Below are 20,206 nucleotides of genomic sequence, written 5' to 3'. Positions count from 1 at the left end.
AGAGAATCTGGAATGAATTCTGCTTTAATGCAAAATTTACATTATTTTAGTTTTAAAACAAACGATTTTGTACTTCCATTTATCACAATCATTTTGAAGAGCACAAATAGCTTTTCTTTAACATTGCAAAGAATGAGCAAATAATTTTTAAGCAGCTTTAGAACCCTTTCTTTGTATCCATGAAAACTTTCCATGCACATACGGATGATTTTATGCTTTTAATTTCTTCAGACTATCCGAACAAGCCCAAAGAAATCATTGACTAGACAAAGAAGACCAAGAAAACTGGAATCTTCACCAGCGAGTAGTGATCTAGCCCTTCATAAAGAGAAATCAGGGCAGTTAATGTTCCAAAGTGAGATAAGGAAAAATTATACACCTGTTGAAACTAAAGAAAGTAGCCAAAGTCGAATGTCGTATTGATATAGGTCCCTTCTGTGTGAAAATCTCAGGTTCAGTGAACATATTGATGTTAGAAAGCAGTAAGTCTATGCCGCAATGTGGATTCTCAAACAAAATTTAGCAGGGGTGAACATACACAATTGGCAGTCTTATATTTAACATCACTGGCATTATGCGCATCTGCGATCTGGTCATCAGGCTTGTAACAATGAAGATGTATGAAAATAAATCTTTAATAAATATTTGATCATCAGGTGGTTAAGCAGGCTGACCAACAAAATATCCAACCAAGAATTCCGTGGATCAGTTTTCACATATCCTGGCCACAAAAAGCTGGCAAAGATTGTGAAGTCCTGGGACTTATGTCCCTATCACGAATGATATTAACTAGGGAAATCAAAAACCATATTTTCCGAACGCGGTCCTGCCCAACCTTGTTGGATAATTATTATTTTATTTATTATTTTTCTATGAACTCCCATGCTTTGAAGATGTAGAATACCGGTCTTGAAAGATTTGCAAGTAACGTTCGGCATTCTCTGGAATGTCATGAAAGACTGGTCCGACAGTTCCAGACAAAAAAGCTGGAAATTAAGAAAGAAAAACAGGAGGGGGAGCACTCACCGTGCACATTCCTGGAGAAAATGTGTCTTTATGAGTAAGCGGGAATTTTCTGTGATTCGAACTCGCATACTCTGTTTACTGCAGTCTCGGTAGAAGTGGGATTCATCAATGAACCAAGTGTATTAGATGTGCTGTAACAGTTGTTTTACAGTTGAGCAATTTCTTTTTGCACACATGTGTAATGGTATCAGCGTCCTGATATTTATTTTTGATAACTAACTCCCTTTTTATTGTTACACACAGTGCTAATTTCTTGAATCATTTTGATAAACCTTTTAATTGTTGAGCTCCCTAACATTCTGTCTAAGAAATCTTAGAACTCATGCTATTACACCAACTTGCTCATTGCTGCTCAAAGAATTCCCAATTGTAGACGAGGACTAATAAACTACGAAGTTTTGCATGTCTTGTGATGCAAAATTAGTTAGTTAAAAACAATTCAAAGTACAGCGGGTATTGTTTTTAAACTTATTCCTAATTGCTGTGAGGGAAAGAGAACTGATTTCAGTGAACTTCACTGCGTCCCAACACTATTTACGGATTCTTCTTCTTCTTCGGCATTTTCAAGATTGTCCAACACAAAACCCGTTTCTTTATATTCTTGTACCGTATTAATAAAAAGTTTGGTGAAATACTATTCACACCTTTAAAATCTCTTTGATAAGTGTTTTATACCCGGATTTGATAACTTTTTCTTTTTTTAACCAAGCGGTTAAAAAGATCTTAATAATAAATATTTCTTGAGCTGTTCCTGCTATTACAGTAAAACAACAATGTAAAAACGTACCACCGAGTTAATTTAGACAACAGGGCCAAAAAATCACAACTTATTCCTTAAATAACTGTGTGATTAAAAAATAAATAAAAGTTAGTCGTTTCGCAGTGACCATGTATTTTATTTTATTAAAAGAACAGCAAGCAAAAAAGAGTATTATGAACATTGTGTATGTTTTAAAGCTACACAGATTAAACCATCTCTCTCTCTTCTTCACCTTTTCTATACAAGTTTTCACTGTATATTTAGCGAGATATTGACTTCCATGGTTTAGAACAACTGCTCAAGTGAGAAAACTGTTAGCGTCAGGGAGTTACCATTACAGAGCATAATCAGTAATCGGACTTTTTATTTCCATTATTAATCGAGCGACGCTTAGCAGGAACTTACGTCTTTGACACAATCGATAGAAAGTAAAAACATGGCCAGGTTTCCTCCGTCTTTATATTTTAATCGTCATGCTGCGTGGTTACATTGCTGAACAAACAGAAAATTCATTACCAGTCCTTTCATTAATTTCACGCGTTTTGCGAGTTTTCACAATGCTTTTTTCATAAGGTTTTTCATCTATGCTTCATGCGTAGAGCCAGACGTATAATCAGCAATTAACATGTTTTTAATGGCACCAAATATTTTTCCTTTATCTTTAAAGAACAGACACTAATTTAATTCTTGCGCACTCCCAACTATGCATCTTGTCAATGGAGAAAGGAGGGGGAAGGAGTGGGACTAGAGAAATGAGCTTTACTTGATATTAGGACAGCTGGTTGAAAACTTCCTTAATGTACTGTGTTTAGTATGGGTTCTGTAAATGGCTAATTATGTGAATGCCGGAGCAGAGCATCAGCAGGAATTTTAATGTTTAAGAAAGGAATCACAGAGCACACTAATGCTGCGAAAATATGCTGTCGCCACAATCACTATATTCTCCCAACCATCCCAAAATAGGCTGACGTTGCTTGAATAGACATGGAGTTGTTAGCAGAAATACAAAGAAGTAATTTAAAACAAGAATAAAATAATTACGTGCCCTTCTGTTTCGTTATCAATAATTGTGTAATGATTCTAATAATATTTGAATGCATGTTAATCATACTTTATAATCTGGGGCTTCATTTAACAGATTCATCATAATTTGATTTTTATATTCCTTTCATCGGAATTATTGAACATTGTGTGACAGTATCATATTGATAAGCATCGTGCTGGTAGCACTGCAGATTTGGAAAATGATAAATAGACAGACGAAAAGTAGGCTATACACACAGGAAAAAGAAGTTGCTGTGTGATAACAACTCGTATTCCAATGGATTCACTTGTTCTTTGGGTTCTAATTCCGATTTATAAAAGTCACAACAGAAAGTAGTATTCGTTTAGATCAATCATAAAAAAGTCTAGAATATACAGTATATATGTATAGTATAATGCTCATAACATGTAGTGGGACACCTCATTCCTGGGAAGTAACGGTTAATTGCAGAAGCCATATGACGGGTAGATGGCAGTATCAATTAAAAGTAGGATATAAAGAAATGCGCATTTAATGACAAGTAGATGGAACAGAACAGTATAAGAAAAGGACCTAGATACTTTCACAATATGGCCAATAATGGGTCGTTACATAGTAAGTATGCTCATTCACCAGATAACCGGAGTGGAACGCCCAAAATCAACTGCTGGAGAGACATAGTTAATTTCCTCAGGAAAGATCTGCAGCAGTCAACTCACCCAAGCTCGGAGAAGCCTCAGTTCCAACTGTCCTCACACACTCAGACTTTGGGATTGTCTTCGATACATTCCTTAAGTGGAAAGCAAAAGAGAATCTACATCATGTCTCAGAGAAGAACATAACTTTGATGTGTGAAGACTGTTGTTTGTCTGCAATATTTTTAAACGGCTGAAATCTAGGCATATACAGTGGATAATCCACAAACATAGGATTTCCCTCCAGCAATAGTCCTGGCCTTAGACAGCGCAAGGCTTTTCTCTTTCACTGAAGAAAGATGCTGATTGAACTCATCATATTTCCTTTGTTCTGGGATTTCTGTAGTACCTGGAGGATAGCACCTGGTAATCTCAGGCAAACCGCAACAATCTCCTCTCTCCAGTCTTGTCTGCACCTATCAAATCGTTTTTTCACTTATGGGATGCTTGAAATAGTTCGGAAAATCAATGCAGACCTCAAGAACTTTTGCACTAAATGTCCTTACAAAAAACTATTTATTAGGGTCACCCAGAAAGTTATTTCATCTACCCATGTGTATCGTTGTCTGTAAATTGTGTGTATTCTCTGGTCGATTTTCCTGTTTTGCTGGTCGAAAAACCCCGGGTTCGGGGGAGAGTTAGTCGGTCCTGAGACCGACTAACTAAGCCACGGAGTAAAAAAAGCCCACAAAAGTTCCTAGCGTCATCGACGAGATTCGAACCCGGGCCTTTTCTACCCGGTGTGGGGAGAACGGTGACGATACCACTGTGCTACACGCGCAGATACTAAATGTCCTTGCAGAAATCACATCCACAGGCTCGTAAAATCTTATGCAACTGAAGTGAAATAATGATTAATTGTAGAAGTTGTATACCACACACACGCCAGCTCCATCTATCCCCAGCACGAACTACTGACCCACCATGTGACGGCGATGTCCCAACACGACACTTCCCACTTCAGTCTTCTTGACACCAAAATTCCAGATCATGATTGTCGCACAATGAATATCACTAGGGGGTGGGGGGGTCTGAACCACTATGCAGATTGTAGAGAATTTTCTGAGCTACAGCCAGCAGAACTCTTCCACCGTCTTTAAAACTGCCATGAACGCTCACTCAAAGCATGAGTCATCAACTCCGGCAACTCGTTCGCAGGAGTTCTGTATCTTCATGTTGAACTCACCTCGGATCTCTCTCTCTCTCGTATGCAATGGAAGACATAAGATAAAGCGACCATATATCCCGTGCTAGGCAGACCCTGTTAATGACTCGTAGAGCATGTCAAAATAGTGTAAGAAAAGCGCAAAGGCATCCTAAATTAGCCGACTCTAGAGAAACTTCGCGGAAGTGAGATAAGTGAAGGACCAACAACTTGAACTTTACTACTTTTCATGACTCAGAATGGAAGCCCTGCATTGCTAGAACGTGATGAACCATGCTACACAGTCCAGGAAACAGATGGATACACTTGAATGTAGCCCAAAGAACGGTTTTATCCAGATTGTAGATGCGCCAAATAATGAAGTTTGTTGGTGCATTTACACATAAAACGTGGGCCCGTTTTATGTGGTTTAGGCTTGGTCCACTAGCTGTAATTGAAGAATGTAGCTGTCTATTATGACATTCTTAAGAATTCTGCCATAGCTGCATTATGGAAATTCTTTAGCGTGGGGACGTATTTGCATCAACATGACAACGTTATGCGTCACAAAGCACGACTGATAGAACAGTAGTTTGAGGAGAATAATGTGGCAAACTGTCCTCATTATTCTTCCATTTCCAGTCGAGTCCTTACGAGAGGGGTTGGGGGAAAATTAGTCTCCACCTATCAAAAACTTGTTGAAAGTGTCCACTCCAGAGAAAGAGAGGAGTTCTAGATGTCGTTAAAAGCACATTGAGGATTATACTTGATATTAAAAATTATATATATCCCCCCCCCCCGACCCATAATATGCGGGCTGTAATTTCGGGATCGATTCAGGGCCTGGAAACTGAAAAAAGTTCATATAAACATGTGTCCATTCTGAATGGCCACAGAGATATGGCTGTTTTAACTGTAAAATGATTGTAAATTGTACACTATGCCTATGGAATTTTCAATTAAAAAAAAATAACAAAATAATAAAGTATAAAATAATAATAAACAAGAATAAACAGACACATACCTAATAAAAGGTTTATCCGTACTAGGTACATTTGCTTATTCTTATTTTTATTTTATTTTTTAAATTTTTTTATATATATACAGTTAAATTACATTAAGCAAATTAAATTAAGAATAGATTATCGGAGTGTGTAGGCTCTGGGAGGTACGAGTACGAATACAACGAAACCTATTCGTAATTTAACTTACATTATGTTCAGGCGAAATGAGGTTGGTTATGCTCTGCGGCCACCATGCTTGTCTTTACTTTTATTTCTCTTTGTTTTTTTATTCTTCGGTATTCTTTCAATTATTAGTTTTAGTAATGCTCATATGGTGCAAGGAAGCCTAAAGCTTATGCTGCACCAGCCAAAAAAAATAAAATAAATAAATAATAATAATAAAATAAAATAAATAAATATTTAATATATAATAAGAGAAAAGAAAATAGATAACCTATGCATTTCCCTCCTCCCGTAGGTAAACATCCAGCTGCCCCTTGAATTTCCCCAAACTGTCAGCCTCTACTACCCATGTACGTAACTTATACGCTGGCTAAAATAAACTTCCTGCAATCCAGTCAAAATATCCTCATTCATATTACTGTTGCCTCTCAGAGCCTTAAACACCTCAATAAAGTCGCCTCTAAGGTGCCTCGTTTCCAAGCTGTGAAACCCACATATTCGAAGTCTTTCCTCATAAGGATGTCCTTCTGCCGATCTCATCAAGCGAGTTACCCGTCTCTGGACCCTTTCAAGAAGCTCGATATATTTTTTTAGGTGCAGTCTCCACACTTGAACACAGTATTCCAGGCGTGGTCTAACAATAGCCTTATATAATGGGATTATGCTGTCCTTATCTCTACTAGGAAGTGTTCGATAAATCATCGACAGGACACCATGGACCTTCCTTGCAACCTGTCTACAATGCTTGGAGAACTTCATATCTGATTGTATCGTAAATCCCGAGCCCTTTTCTTCCACTACTGACTTTAGTTCAACTCCACCAAGTATATAAGTTATTTTTGGCTTACTGTTCCCAAGGTGTAATTCTTCGCTGGATTAAAGCATACCTGCCACTTTTCTGACCATCCTTGAAATCCTATCTAGGTCACTCTGAAGAAGCTGTGCTTGGCGGTGATCATTAACTACTCTACCAATCTTTATATCACCTGCAAATTTAGACATCACGCCCGCTGTCCCTTCATCGATGTCATTTAAGAAAATCAAAAACAACAGTAGTCCAATACTGATTCTTGGGGAACCCCACTCCATCCATTAACCCAATCTGAAGAATAACCATTTATCACATCCCTCTGCCTCCTGCTCTGAAGCCATCCAGCTATCCATCTAAAGATTTTCCAAGTGATTCTAACTTGTTCCAGCCTTTTAAAGCTGGAACAGATTGGAACAGCTTATTTTTAATTCTAGCCCGAATGCAATTCATGTTTTATTTCAATTCATCCAGACTGTGTGGTTGATTTTGTAAGCCTTATCCTTAAGTACATTCCACATACAAAAATCGGGAGGGAGGTGACAAATTAAATACACGTTATTTTCAGGAAAAGTCCATATAACAAACTGCACTAGAAAATGCTATACTATTCCTTAAATATCTCTGTTGCCACTTGTATAAAAATATCTCACTCCATATTCGATTACATCATGTGCTCTGTTCCTATAGTTACTCCAGTACACGCTGTTGACTAATGAGTTGCGCAATAAATGGATAACCATGTATAAAGAATTAACACTTTTAATATACAAGCCTGATGTGCAATAACATAAAATTAGTAAGTTATGATATCACTGTTCCAGAATTAGGAAATTAGGAAAAGCACGTACCAAAATGAAATTATACAGTTTTCCATTATTTATCAATACATAACAGCCAGTACAGAATGGGGATTATAGTAAACGTTTGATAAGAAAATGGTTGAAATTTTCAGATACTGTAAGTGCATTAAACGTACAGCTGACAGGAGAGAAGACAGTACATAGAATCGATGGGATATTTAGGAAAAAGAAACTGTCTAGACGGAACAAACCCAACAACCAATGACTGGTGAACCGGTAATGGCGATAATTATTTCTAAGAATCAAGAGATAATTTGTATGAAGGTTAATTTATTTTAGAGCATTTGAGACCAAACAGAACAGCATATTTTCAAGGCCAATGATCTACGGTAAAGTCGAAATTTCCCTAGTTGCTGAATGACTGGTGTACATACATACCTACCGTAAACAACAACCACAATGGCAACCTATTATCCACTCCTCTTACAACACTTGCTCTACTTGGCAAAGAGGAAAATGACCTGTTGGTTACCGAGGATAGTAATTATTCAGGAAATGTGTCTTGTCGATGCCAGCGTCAAAGGTCTAGTTAATCAGGCGAACGGGGCTCGACTAACAGTCAGCCGTTGCAGTATGGGTCATTGCGATAATTACCCCTCCGCCCCCCTTCCGGACATTAGTGTGGGTCTACTGTAATGGAGATCCAATAGCAATCCGGCAAGGAATTAAGTGAAAGCACATTCTAGCTGCATACAGAGCTGCACTACCTTGAATAGTCGAGAGAGAAAGTGTTGTGTGTATGTGCGTAATATTACCACGTGCATGAGTCACTGAAGCGACATTTAAGGACATAATGGCTATTCTTGCTATCAACTAAATGAATGGAGACTTCACTGAATCTTATCTTTCTCAACTTGTCCTCCAGCTACAGATCAGAATGCAATCTGTATTTCAGTAAGCGAGTTTCTTATTACAATGAGAGTTCCGGATGGCTGGTAATAACATCTCCCTCCCCCTGCCCACCTATCTGCCAACGAAGTAAAATTATTCACAAGAAATCGCCAAGTTTTAGCTTCTTCCAATCTTTGCCATATTCTTTATGAAAACCCCCTCGAGTAATGTATTTCGCAATATAAAGCGAATATGTAATAAGCATAGCTAGAGCTAGCGGTTGTTATGATAACTTTTGTACCCAGCCATACTGTGTGTTTTTTTATACACAAATCAGAACAATTGCGTAAAAAAGCACAAGGATGTATTTTAATATATGCATTTCAGATGCTTCACGTAGTAAGAACTGAAAGAGCGAACAAACTGAGTGTGAGAGAGTGAGCGAGAAGCAACGAAAAACATTCTCCAATCAATGGCTGGAACTATCATTTATTATTTACAGTGTTTACTTCAGACAGGTATAAAATAAAAATATGACATCAAAATGGCGATTACGGACTACATTCGACTGTTATTTTCATTTTCAAAACGAAGAGACTGTTATCATTCAGAATGATAATGAAGGCAGCAAAGTTAAATTAATTAATTAACTGACAGCTTTAATGAATGAACTGGCAGGACATTTGTCAACACCTTTTCAGTAATAATACGTAACTTACCGTTCGCTGGAATAAATTCCAATCTAACCAATAGTTTCTTTCATCTCACGCACACAAAAAGAGCACTTTTTAAAAATAATAAATTAATTTAAATAATAAAGAACCCCCAAAAAACGAAAATTGGCAACAACATAATAAAGTCATTAACTAAAGGTAAATATCTAATCAAAGTGAAACCATTTAATCAAATCTAAAGCATTTAAAGTCCTATTTTATTTACCATAACGATATGCACGTGCAGTAAACATGAGGTAAATGTATCTAACTTTTATTTTAGTATGAAAAAAAAAAAAAAAAAACTACTTTGCTCTCTTTCTGGTGCTATCGCGATTCATACTATCAATAAGTAAAAAGAAAAAAGAGAGGAAGAGGAAGAACGAAAAGGAAAAAAAAAAAAGAAAGAAATGGCCCCAAGATAAAAAAAAAAAAAACTTGATATAACGGTCCGAAAATTCGTTTATCTTCAGGTATAGAGATGAATAGAGGTCATGTAGCGTTTACCACAACGGCAAACGGGTAGGAAAATTGCTCCTTTTCCAATGACGTACTTTTTTCTCCCCTTCGTAAACACGCTACTCTATATTGGCATCATTTATAACTCTGCCATGTTATTGTTCCCATTGCAGCTCTTCCCAAGCGGTATTAGGCTGCATTTTCACGTTCAAATTCATGCGTTTACTGGTATTCATCCACCAGAATATCAGAAGCGTTACCTTTTGTATTATAAATGTGTCTGTATTTATTACTATTAAGACAGACGAGATCCCATTTGTGAAAAAAAAAAAAATAAATAAATAAGAAAAAAAAAGTAGAACATCAAGTAAAACTTTAACTTACATGGCCCCGACGTACAGCACATCTCTCTTCGTGTCGATGAAGTACGTCCTGTAGTAGAGTCGGCCGCAGCTGAACTCTCGTACGTGCTCTGAAAAAGTAAGAGGAAAGAAAAAAACATAAACATCGTGATGCTTTGTCTGCGCTCTTAATGAATGAGATCAAATCAACACCTCAGGGATCGCGAACAAAGTAATCCATAGCCAGATGGCACAGCAGGGAACACAAAGGAAAAACAGAGTATGTAACTTATACAATGAAAACAGAAACTTAGACGTTTGAATGGACAAAACATAGTAGGGAGTCTGATTACGTACATTATTTGAAGCACAAGAGAATTAATGGCGAGTGGCGGACAGAAATTTTGTAAACCGCGTAATTTTTAACTTACGGTTTCTAACAAATGGAAAAAAGTTTGATGACGCTGAACGTACACCAAGTACTGTCGCATAAAGTATATAAATATTAGGCATCTCCTGAAACTAGAATGCCAATTCACAATATTCATTTATGACAAGATTAATTATGTAACGTCTTCAATTCTGGAAATATAGACAGCATTCGTGACATGCACGTTAACTTAGTCCTCTAGGGACCTTGCGGAACTCGGCGAAAATGTTAATTTTTCATTTCATAGAGATAAAATGCGTACATCATTTATCACATACTTATTCTAATACCGTCATTTAACCTAGAAGAGGATTCTCACGGAACAGCGGTTATCGGCTGGAAACTGCCGCCCTACAGCGTAACAATGAGTGTAAAGTTATGGAGTTTGATTTCTAGAATCGTTATCTGGTGGCCAAATGTAGACAAGGAACTAATGTCTCTAGCTATATTTCTGGTTTTTTTTTTTTTTTCTGTAATTTATCAAAAGTTAATGACAAACAATGTTTATCAACTTTACTGAAGTGTTTTTGAATAAACTGTTTGCAGGTGTTGCAAACAAAAGTGTAGATAAATGACATGTGCATTGTTACGGTATGTCAAGAGGATCCACCTGCTAAATATACTTTGTCATTACGCATTCAAAATTAATAAGAAACAATCTAAATGCACAAAATATATGCTCGTCTCCTTATTATAAATTTCATGTAATGTAAACTACAAATAAACAAGTCACCAGTGTATTTTTGCAAGGACTCAGATACTTCAGCCTCATTTTTCTCAAAGAAGGAGCTCCGTTCCGGTTGTTTTATTTGCTCTTCTTTCTCATACAGCTCTTTGTAACAGGCAATTGCATTTAAAACTATCAAACCATTCCATGAGCAGCATTAAAAACTTCTTCATCACACTTTGGCCAAATTCTTACTTTACATGCATATGAAACTAGGCGCCTTGTGCACATTTAAATAAATAAATCTTTATTTGTCCTACCAAATTTAAAATATAGGTGTACATTGGTAAGTGACAAATTCCCTTCACGGCAGACAATGCCAGGGGATTATCATAAAATGCGAATAAAAGAATGTCTAAAATATACAAGAAAGGTTAAATATACACGAAAAGATGACATTTAAACTACATTACTCTTCACTACATTTCTGTCTAGAGTCCTGGCAATTGTAATACAAAAGTTCATCTTAACATCACATCCACTGATCAACTTGTGCGAGATATACATTATTCAACTGCGTACACACAGTTCGACAGAAATTCACACAACTACTAGGCAACAGTAGCCTCAGCGAGCCACACTGCGGTTTGTTTCCTATATTTCGGGTCTTCTATGAGCCTTAGTAGGTCAATTCCGATATGTGTTAGGCACTGAATTGATTCTAACGCACTGGCGGGTATAAACCTGTCGGCCATCTTCAGTCTGTTGGTCTTCATTCTCAAGGATTTTGTACCTCTTGATGTAGATGGCGGGATGTGCCACTCACAAAGCTGCCAGAAGCATGGTGATGATATCCTCATACCAATAAATACCGCTGCTATCATGGACGGTGAGGAGTATCACGTGATAGACAAATCACGTCGAACGGTGAGAACTTCCTGTACATAAGTTTAGATACAACAAAGAAAATTTCACTTTCAAGAGGTGTATGTCAGAAATTACACAGTTCAATTAAACCACAGACGTCTTAATTATAATAATAAAGATAATTATTCACTGCTGCTATTAAACAAGTAGTTATATATATATATATATATATATATATATATATATATATATATATATATATTGTTGTTGTTGTTTCACTGCGCGAAAGCTAGTGTTCATTCTACATTCTACAGCATTAAACGTAGTTTTGAAACGTTTTTACGACTGAGGTCAGTAACCTTCTTCAAAGAATTAAATAACCCTTTTATGCTCTCTTAGAACCAGTCATCCCTTAGAGGAGACCGAGTTTGAGAACTCTTACACTAAACTAGCAAACAAGGCAGTACAGATACATAGGCACATCCAAGTGTGCTTGTTTTATCCGAATTGTTAGTTATTCAAAAAACATCCAGCAGTTATCAACTACCAGGTTTCTACCCGCCCCCACACGGCATCGAAAGCTGTTCTGTGGTTGTAGGAAGGGGGAAGAAGAATTGCTACACCATGATAAATTAAAAATATTGGTGTTCATTACAGCTGCCAAATGAAGGGTATGAATAACGTCACGCTTAATACTTAATTAAATTTAATTCGCGGCATACTGCAATTGGAAAAGACAGCGCAATACGTAAAATCCAGACATGGGTAGGTTACGTTTTAGAGTCAACAAAGTTAAGTTAAATTAGTTGGCCGACAGAAGTAATTACGCTTATTAAAAAGTTACTGTGAGAGAAAAAAAAAAGTAACCTAGTTAACGAAAATTAACTCAGTTACTTTCAATTTTTTGAAGCTAAAACGGTTTTACTGGCGTTATTCCAAAAGTTTTGTAACGAAAAACCGTCATGCGAAAAACGTTACGGATGTGACGTCATCATCTGCTTCCGCCAGAAGCGAATTATTGTTACTTGTATTGTTGGACTCATGCTCGTATGATGGCAACAATAATTTATCTTCTACTGGACCAAATTTAATGAAAATTTGAAAGGAGCTTCATCTTAGCTCTATACTAAAGGGAAAACTTCCAAACCTCTGAAAATTGCAGTAGTTTTTTCAGGATAGTGAAAAATATGAACATGTGATCGAGGAAATTTTCTCATGTAATAAACGTGATAATGTGGACGTATAGCATATCGTTGGAAAGCTAAGAAATTTAGAAACAGAAATATTAAGGTTTTAAGATACAGAAAAAAAAAAAAAAAAAAAACCTTTCGGAAACAGAAATGCGTTAATTCGAAAACGCATCTGGTTTCAAGTCACTGGGGTTTTCAGATTGAATGTAATTTTTTCTTTGCAATTAAACTCTGCGGCTGGAAAAGAGTTCTGCACAGTTATGAAAACATTCTTCAAAGTTGGACTTGTCATCAGATCTTTCGATAAATATTACAAGTAATGGAACAACTATAGATGGTGTATTTAGTAGCGAACTAAAATCTCTTCAATGTAAAAATTATATATCCTACTTTAGTAATCACAGATCAATACTTTCAGTAACCGATATGTAATTATTATTAATATCTGAAAATTAAAACGTTTTTAACGCCTGCCGATGACTGTTAAATGTAAAACACATTAAATATGCTAGCGGCAGGACACATTATGCCTGGCACAGAATTTTATTATTATTATTTTATTTTATTATTTTATTTTTTGTTCATTTTTAATCTTAGGCCACCAAAAGAACTTGAAGGCCTCAGGCTAAGAGAGTTGCAGAATATAATTGCACACACCCTATTTAAAATGGGGAATGCCATTCATTTTAAATAAATATAATAGCTGCTTGAAAAAATAGGAGCACAGGAACCTTCGTATGTGACTACAATCAAAGATTTTCTGGAAAAAGAATATATATATATAGGAGAACATTCGATAAAAACAAAAATATATATATATGGTCCAATAATTTGGAAGAAAAGTGCTGCTTAAACTACACTGTCCTAACTCTACTGCAAAACTAGAAATTCAAAATCAACTGAATCTATTTCGAAAAAAAAAAAAAAAAAAAGCTTTAATCTCTAATTACTGCTGCTAAAGATTCTGCGTAATCAATATTGCAACTCTTGCAATAGTTAAAATATTTACAATCCAGGATATGCCAAACAATCTTCTAATAATGACTTAATTCAATTTTTCGTTTCGATTTATTTTTCTTAAGGGTAAAAATTATAACTGCTAGCCAGAAGTTATTAATTTTGAGTTTGACCAGACCTCTCCTATGTTGTTAAAACGCAATAGATTTTATAGGTGACACATGTTACTTTTTATAGGTAATATGTGTCACCTATAACCTTTTATAGGTAATATGTCTCCCTGTAGCCGAGTGGTCAGGAGCGGGAGTGCAGCAGCACACGCTCTTTGAGTATACCGGGGTTCAAGCCCCTGAATGCTAAATACGATCGATCTGTCAACCCGCACCGGAGATTAATAATAAAAAAAATAATAACCATAACCAGCGTGGCAGATTATGGTCCATTTCCCTCAGCATGAATTGTTGAAGAGACTTCCATTCTGCAGTGGGTTGATAATGGCTGCAGTTTACCTTTTTTTTTTTTTTTTTTTACTTTACTTCGGTCAAAATTGTGGTAAATAATACGCAAGGGATATTTTTGCAATGCTAAAATAATTAATTCTTTAAAGACAATTTTAATACAAAAATACAACCGCGCAATTTTATTATAGACCAACTGGCATTAAGGTGATGTTGTTGCACAATTTTGTCTTTTGTGGCTGTATTGGACTATACCCATTAAACACCAGTGTCTTAAACAATAATGGAACTAAGAAGGCCTGACGTAGTCGATTGGCCAATTCGAAAATACGGAAACACAGTTCGAGTTGCCCATATGACCATATGGTTAACGATAAAATTCAATGTACAACTGGCTAGCTGTAAACTCCCCCGGATCTACGCAGTTGGAGAAGTTTACAATACTCATAATAATTTTAAAAAATCATTACGATTGGCAACATGCTCGTGGAACGGTTGTAGATTTCTGTTTCTTTAAAAAAGAGTTCACCAGAAGTATAAATTTAAGAAACACTGCCAGAAACTCAGGTACAGTTTGCGGACTAGATGCAGATCATATGCGCGGGGCCTAGCATTCCAGTGCATAGTAAAATTTTCAGTATCTTTATTAAATACTTGTCCACCCGCACAGGACTGCGTGCGCTGCACCTCCTGCATTTACTTATACTTACAGATACCACTGTTTAAATTCAAAAATAAACTGTTCTACACAAATGAGGTTGGAGAATTCATAAACTTCCAGGCAAAAACTCCATATCCCAGTAATTTTATTTGTTTATTTATTTTATTTTATAGGTGAATGCGCTAATCTAGTAGGTGGAGGAGAATTCCCCCTCCTGTTTCCGATGATTAAAAAATGCAGAACGTTAAAAAATAGGTCATTCATTCAGAAGTCAAGCAGCATAATAACTCATCTTTACAACAGAAAAAGAAACCTCCATTTCGATTTAAATTCCTTACTTTTGAAAGTGCGTGCTACAGGAAAGAACAACAAGAAGAAAGAAATGAACTTGATTTTCATCAATCAAGTTGTTTTTTCTCACAAAAAAAAAGTTCAGTATAACAGTTTTTATCTTTTCTTTATATTTGTATTTCTTTCAAATATCTTTTTCACATAACACTCAAGTAGACACACAAAGTTCAACATGCATCTTCATCTAGCCAGTTGGGCTTAATTTGTTTTGGGTGTAACGTTCTCTTTTAGCAAAGAATATCTGCTACAGTTCCCCCACCCATATGAACATACACATATATGAAACTATGGAAAATTGTTGACAATAAAATTATTATTATTGAATGAATTAATAAGGAAATTGAATAAATATTTAATAATGTATAAATTAAAAGTTTTTACAGCTAAATTCTTTTAAAAAATCTCTTTATTATTTACAAAAAAAAAAAAAAAAAACACACTTAGTTTCAATGTCTGATGTAACTTGAGCCAGTTTATAAATATCAGATCCTCTATCTGAAGGATTTAGTCTTTAATATCACACACACGGGTGTCTAACCAAATCAGTGCAAAGCTTCTAACATCTTGATTGAAATGAGATATATACTAGATCACAGCCGCAAGACGACCATATACAGAAAAATACATGTCTAAGTGACGTATTTTACACAGTTTCAGAATTCCTCTGCTATTATTTTGATTTGAATGATTTTTTTTTTTTTTTTTAAGAAACTGGTATTCTTCTTATTGTTAGTAACAATAAGAGGAGTGACGTCTTTTCACAAACAGTTCAAATAATATTTTGAAAACAATGTCACTTCACAATGGGAATATACACCCATCAATTCCTGTTCACAGTTATTGTTTGACCACACTGTGTTCATGACAAAGACGAATACGGAAATTTGAAGCACGTATTAGAAAAGATCAAGCATGACCGGTATAAATTGGATGTCTACGGGGACTTCAGGATAATGGGGTTCCATCTGGGTTTTTAAGGTGGTTTCACTAAGTTCTTTGCTTTCTCTACCTCTAAGAGAACAGAATGGTCTGCCAGAATTGATTTGCCACCTGGCGTAAATAATCCCTTAGGTACAAGAAACAAAATCGTGCTTTCACCACTCCATATCAAGATGAGACTGGTCAAATAATTTTATAAAGCACACTGAATTCTCAATATGACACATTCAAGAATATACAATCTAAGTTTTCAAGACTGTCTGATAAAAGTAAAAGGTGGAATATTTATTGGCTTCCTCAGAACTTGAAGACAAAATGGTGACTGACTGATGCTGTGGGATATGCTTGGCAGTTGTTTTGTCTTGTAGTGAATGTCTTTCTTGGTAACATTAAGAGTTTTTTTTTTATTTTATTTTATTTATTTATTTTTTTTATGAAAACCTCAAACACGAGAGGTATTAGAACCCATAGTACTTAGTATCGAGCAAGGGTTGGAGGTTGGGTTGAGAAGATGAAAGAAGATATTGACATTAGACTTCTGTAAACTTCTGTAGATTGTAATTTTCAGGAAATACGTACGAAGGAAGGCTGTTCCAGAAAACGGAAGTTGAATTGAGGAAGAAGAAAAGTTGGTTCTGTGAGTTTGAAGTTGGACAGTAAAAGGATGCTGACTGGTTGCGGCACGTATTTGGGCTGCTTTGAAAGAGAGAGCGGGAATTATAGAAGCCAATTCAGAAGAAAAGTGCTCATGGGAGTACAGTATATATAAATCTATTGAAAATGTATGAAGCAGAACGTCTATGAGACAGTGAAATTTACATGGATTTTTTTTAAAACCAAATCTGGACGGCTAGTGAAAAACATGGAGATTCCACCAGGTTCATGGGTCGGGATGATTATACTAGCCATAAACGACAAATACGTTCGAACGTACATTTTTGAGATTTTTTGATTAACATGAGGAGGATTTCTATTTTCGAATTTATGATTTTTTTTTTCTTGTTGTATACTTGTAGCAAAGAAATTCTTTACTCTCTATATAAGTTAAACACTATTAATAAATTTGATACAGAATTATTGCACATTAATTTTTCATTCTTTTCGGAGCAAACCAATGATATTATCCAAAAACTAATATCGGAATCAGAATACCTATATTCAAAAACCAAGAATGTAGATAAACCGAACCGCTGAAAATTTGCTATATAATGCGATCGACTGAATATTAAGTTTTTTCTAATGCTGGTTTCATTTGTTTGAAAGTTTCCTCTCGGTAACGCGAACAGTCTAAGAAAACTATAAGCAGCAGTCAGGAATCGAATTGCGCCTTACTCCCACTCAGCAAGTCAATAGCTCCATACTGATGATACATATCTCAAGTGACACACCAAGATATATCACAATCCGGACTTCGCACATCCTCACACTCATTTCATTCTCTTTTCCTCGCCTCCATTCTGGCACAGCCAATCACAAAGTTATTACAGCCACTTGGACAGCGTCCAAACCAGCAGAAATTTGTCAAACTAGACAAAGCTCTTGATTCAAAGCTTTTTTTCCCCCTTTCCTCCGATAACCTCGAAATTCTTTGAAATGCGACAATAAACATTTCATTCGAATGTTTATTATCTCATTTCAAAGTGCCAAATTTTATGATCTAATGTATGAGAGGCATGACTGTCGCGATAAGAAAGTGTGTTCCACAGATTCCAGTTAAGTATAATTCCTTAGCATTTTGCCTGGGCTAAATGGACTTCAATAATCCGCCACCACTATATCATGCTACTCTGGGTAAGAGTAGAACGGATAATACTGTTTTGACAGAAAATCTTAACATTAAATTCATTCTCTGGGATTTTGTGAATAATGAGAAAATATTTAATAACATCGTATGCTACAGCATGCAAGCTTCATAATATACACAGCATACAGAACTGATACCATTTCCAGTGTGGCAAATTCTTCTTTTTCCTAGCAACTACCATGAGATGAGGAAAAAATTCGCGCAAGGATTCCCCAAACAGGCCAGGTACGTACGAGTATATATTCGTATTAGGTTTTTTTTTTTTTTTTTTTTTAATATACTGAGCGTCCCCGTTTTGTGTATCAGTCACAACCAGAATGCATCGAGTTTGCAATTATTGTCCGACAACATTAACCACATGCCCTTATTGTGAACGTCTGGCAAAGCTTTTCTTCAAACACTATTAACCACCTCTTATCTCAAATTACTAAAAATAACGGTCAAGCAACTCGTTTGCAAAATATCGCTTCACTCTGTTTTGGTTAGTGCATAAGTGCTTTTTCTTTTCTTTTAAAATATTATTTGGTTGGACTGGTTCACTGTAAGACATTGATTTCCTCCAAAATTTACATAATGTTCTGGGTGGTCCAGAACATTATGTACATCAGTCACCAGGAAGCAAATATGAGTTTTCAAAAACTCACACATCTGGATATTATGTACACGAACTTCCTTCTCCAGTTGTGACATGCTGCAGAATCAAACAAAAGTACAAAGATAATGTTACTATTGGCGTTTATATATTATATCTCTTTATGCCGCATGGCTTTTAAGAAAATGAACTCTCCAAAGACATAAATCTGCATACGCAGGCCTGCTGGTCGATGTCAGTTATTTGTGAAGTATACCTTCAGACATAAGTTCTTTGTTATGCTCTAAATGATAAGTCATAGAAACTACAAAAAAAAAAAAAAAAACCAAATTACTGAGCCACAGCTTTGTATAAATAGCTCTGAATCTAAAGCAAAAAAAAAAATGAAGAGAGATAATTTTAATTCCCCGTGGCACCCAAATTTAAAAAAAAAAAAATAATAAAAAATAAAACTGAATATGATACAAAAAAAAGCATAGACATGATGAAATATAGGAGAGGGTTCAAAACTCATTAATGTCCTTTGTCAGTCAAGGGCAGATACTTCCGCAGAAACACATCCCACCCACATCTCTGTTATCTGTTAATGGCACTACTCATTTACAGTCCAAAGAATAATTGTTGGGATGCCCTGCCATCATGTTTACAGCAGAGCACTAGCTCAGCTAGTTTTTAAACTGTGTAATCTGACCAATGATATATAATGAGAAATATGACCTCGTTTAACTGCAAAATTATGTAGTTGAGAGAGAGAGAGAGAGAGAGAGAGAGAGAGAGAGAGAGAGAGAGAGAGAGCGTGATTTCTGTGAGGTATTACTGTACCTGTTTAGCGCACATGGTAATTCACTGTTCAGTTAAGTTCAAAGGTTTTCAGACTATACTTTACTAGCGGTTTTTCTCATTTAAAATTTAAAAGTACATATTACTATTTTTCAAAACATTGGGGGTTCAGAGATCAGAAACATGGGTGAAAAGCACCGATCTACTAAATTACCGCTTGATCTAAACCGTAGTCTCGGCATAGTGTATTATCGAGTTACATACATGTGAAGACGTCCTAGGGTGTCTTGATAGGACCACGTTTTCATTTCAGTTCCACATCTTTATAAACATGAGGGGTATTAAGTCCTATAAAAACCAAATTTAAACTTGGAATGTCCTGAGCGGAAAGTTTTATTTAGCTCAGAATTCTTCAAAAAGGTAGTGGCCAATCAAATTATAAGAGGTTGCCAGTTCATTCAAACCAAATTAATAGATAGGAAAGAGTCATGGAGTATCATAACGTGCATTTATATTTGTATTTATTTGCATTTATATTTCACCTTGAAATAAGCCTCACTCCACTATCAAGGCCAGATAGTGGAGTGAGGCGTAGCCCAGTGGTCAGAAGCGAGAGTGCATGGCACGCGTTCCTTGAGTGGACCGGGGTTCAAGCCCGT

At 35.9% G+C, this 20,206-nt stretch overlaps 1 protein-coding gene across 1 annotated transcript in view; it reads right to left on the bottom strand.

Annotated features, from left to right (window-relative positions):
* Window positions 1–20,206, bottom strand: part of LOC150083360 (semaphorin-2A-like) — a 644,133-nt gene that overhangs the window by 438,557 nt on the left and 185,370 nt on the right. The window contains exon 2 of the mRNA XM_090377991.1: window positions 9,895–9,982. Within this exon, the coding sequence (XP_090234117.1) occupies window positions 9,895–9,982 (88 nt within the window). The remainder of the gene's footprint in view (window positions 1–9,894; window positions 9,983–20,206) is intronic.

Source organism: Mastigoproctus giganteus, chromosome 7, assembly GCF_048544385.1.
Source record: "Mastigoproctus giganteus isolate SK-2022 chromosome 7, ASM4854438v1, whole genome shotgun sequence".
NCBI lineage: Eukaryota > Metazoa > Arthropoda > Arachnida > Uropygi > Thelyphonidae > Mastigoproctus > Mastigoproctus giganteus.
Note: the sequence above shows the minus strand (reverse complement) of the source record. Positions and strands in the feature narration are given on the sequence as shown.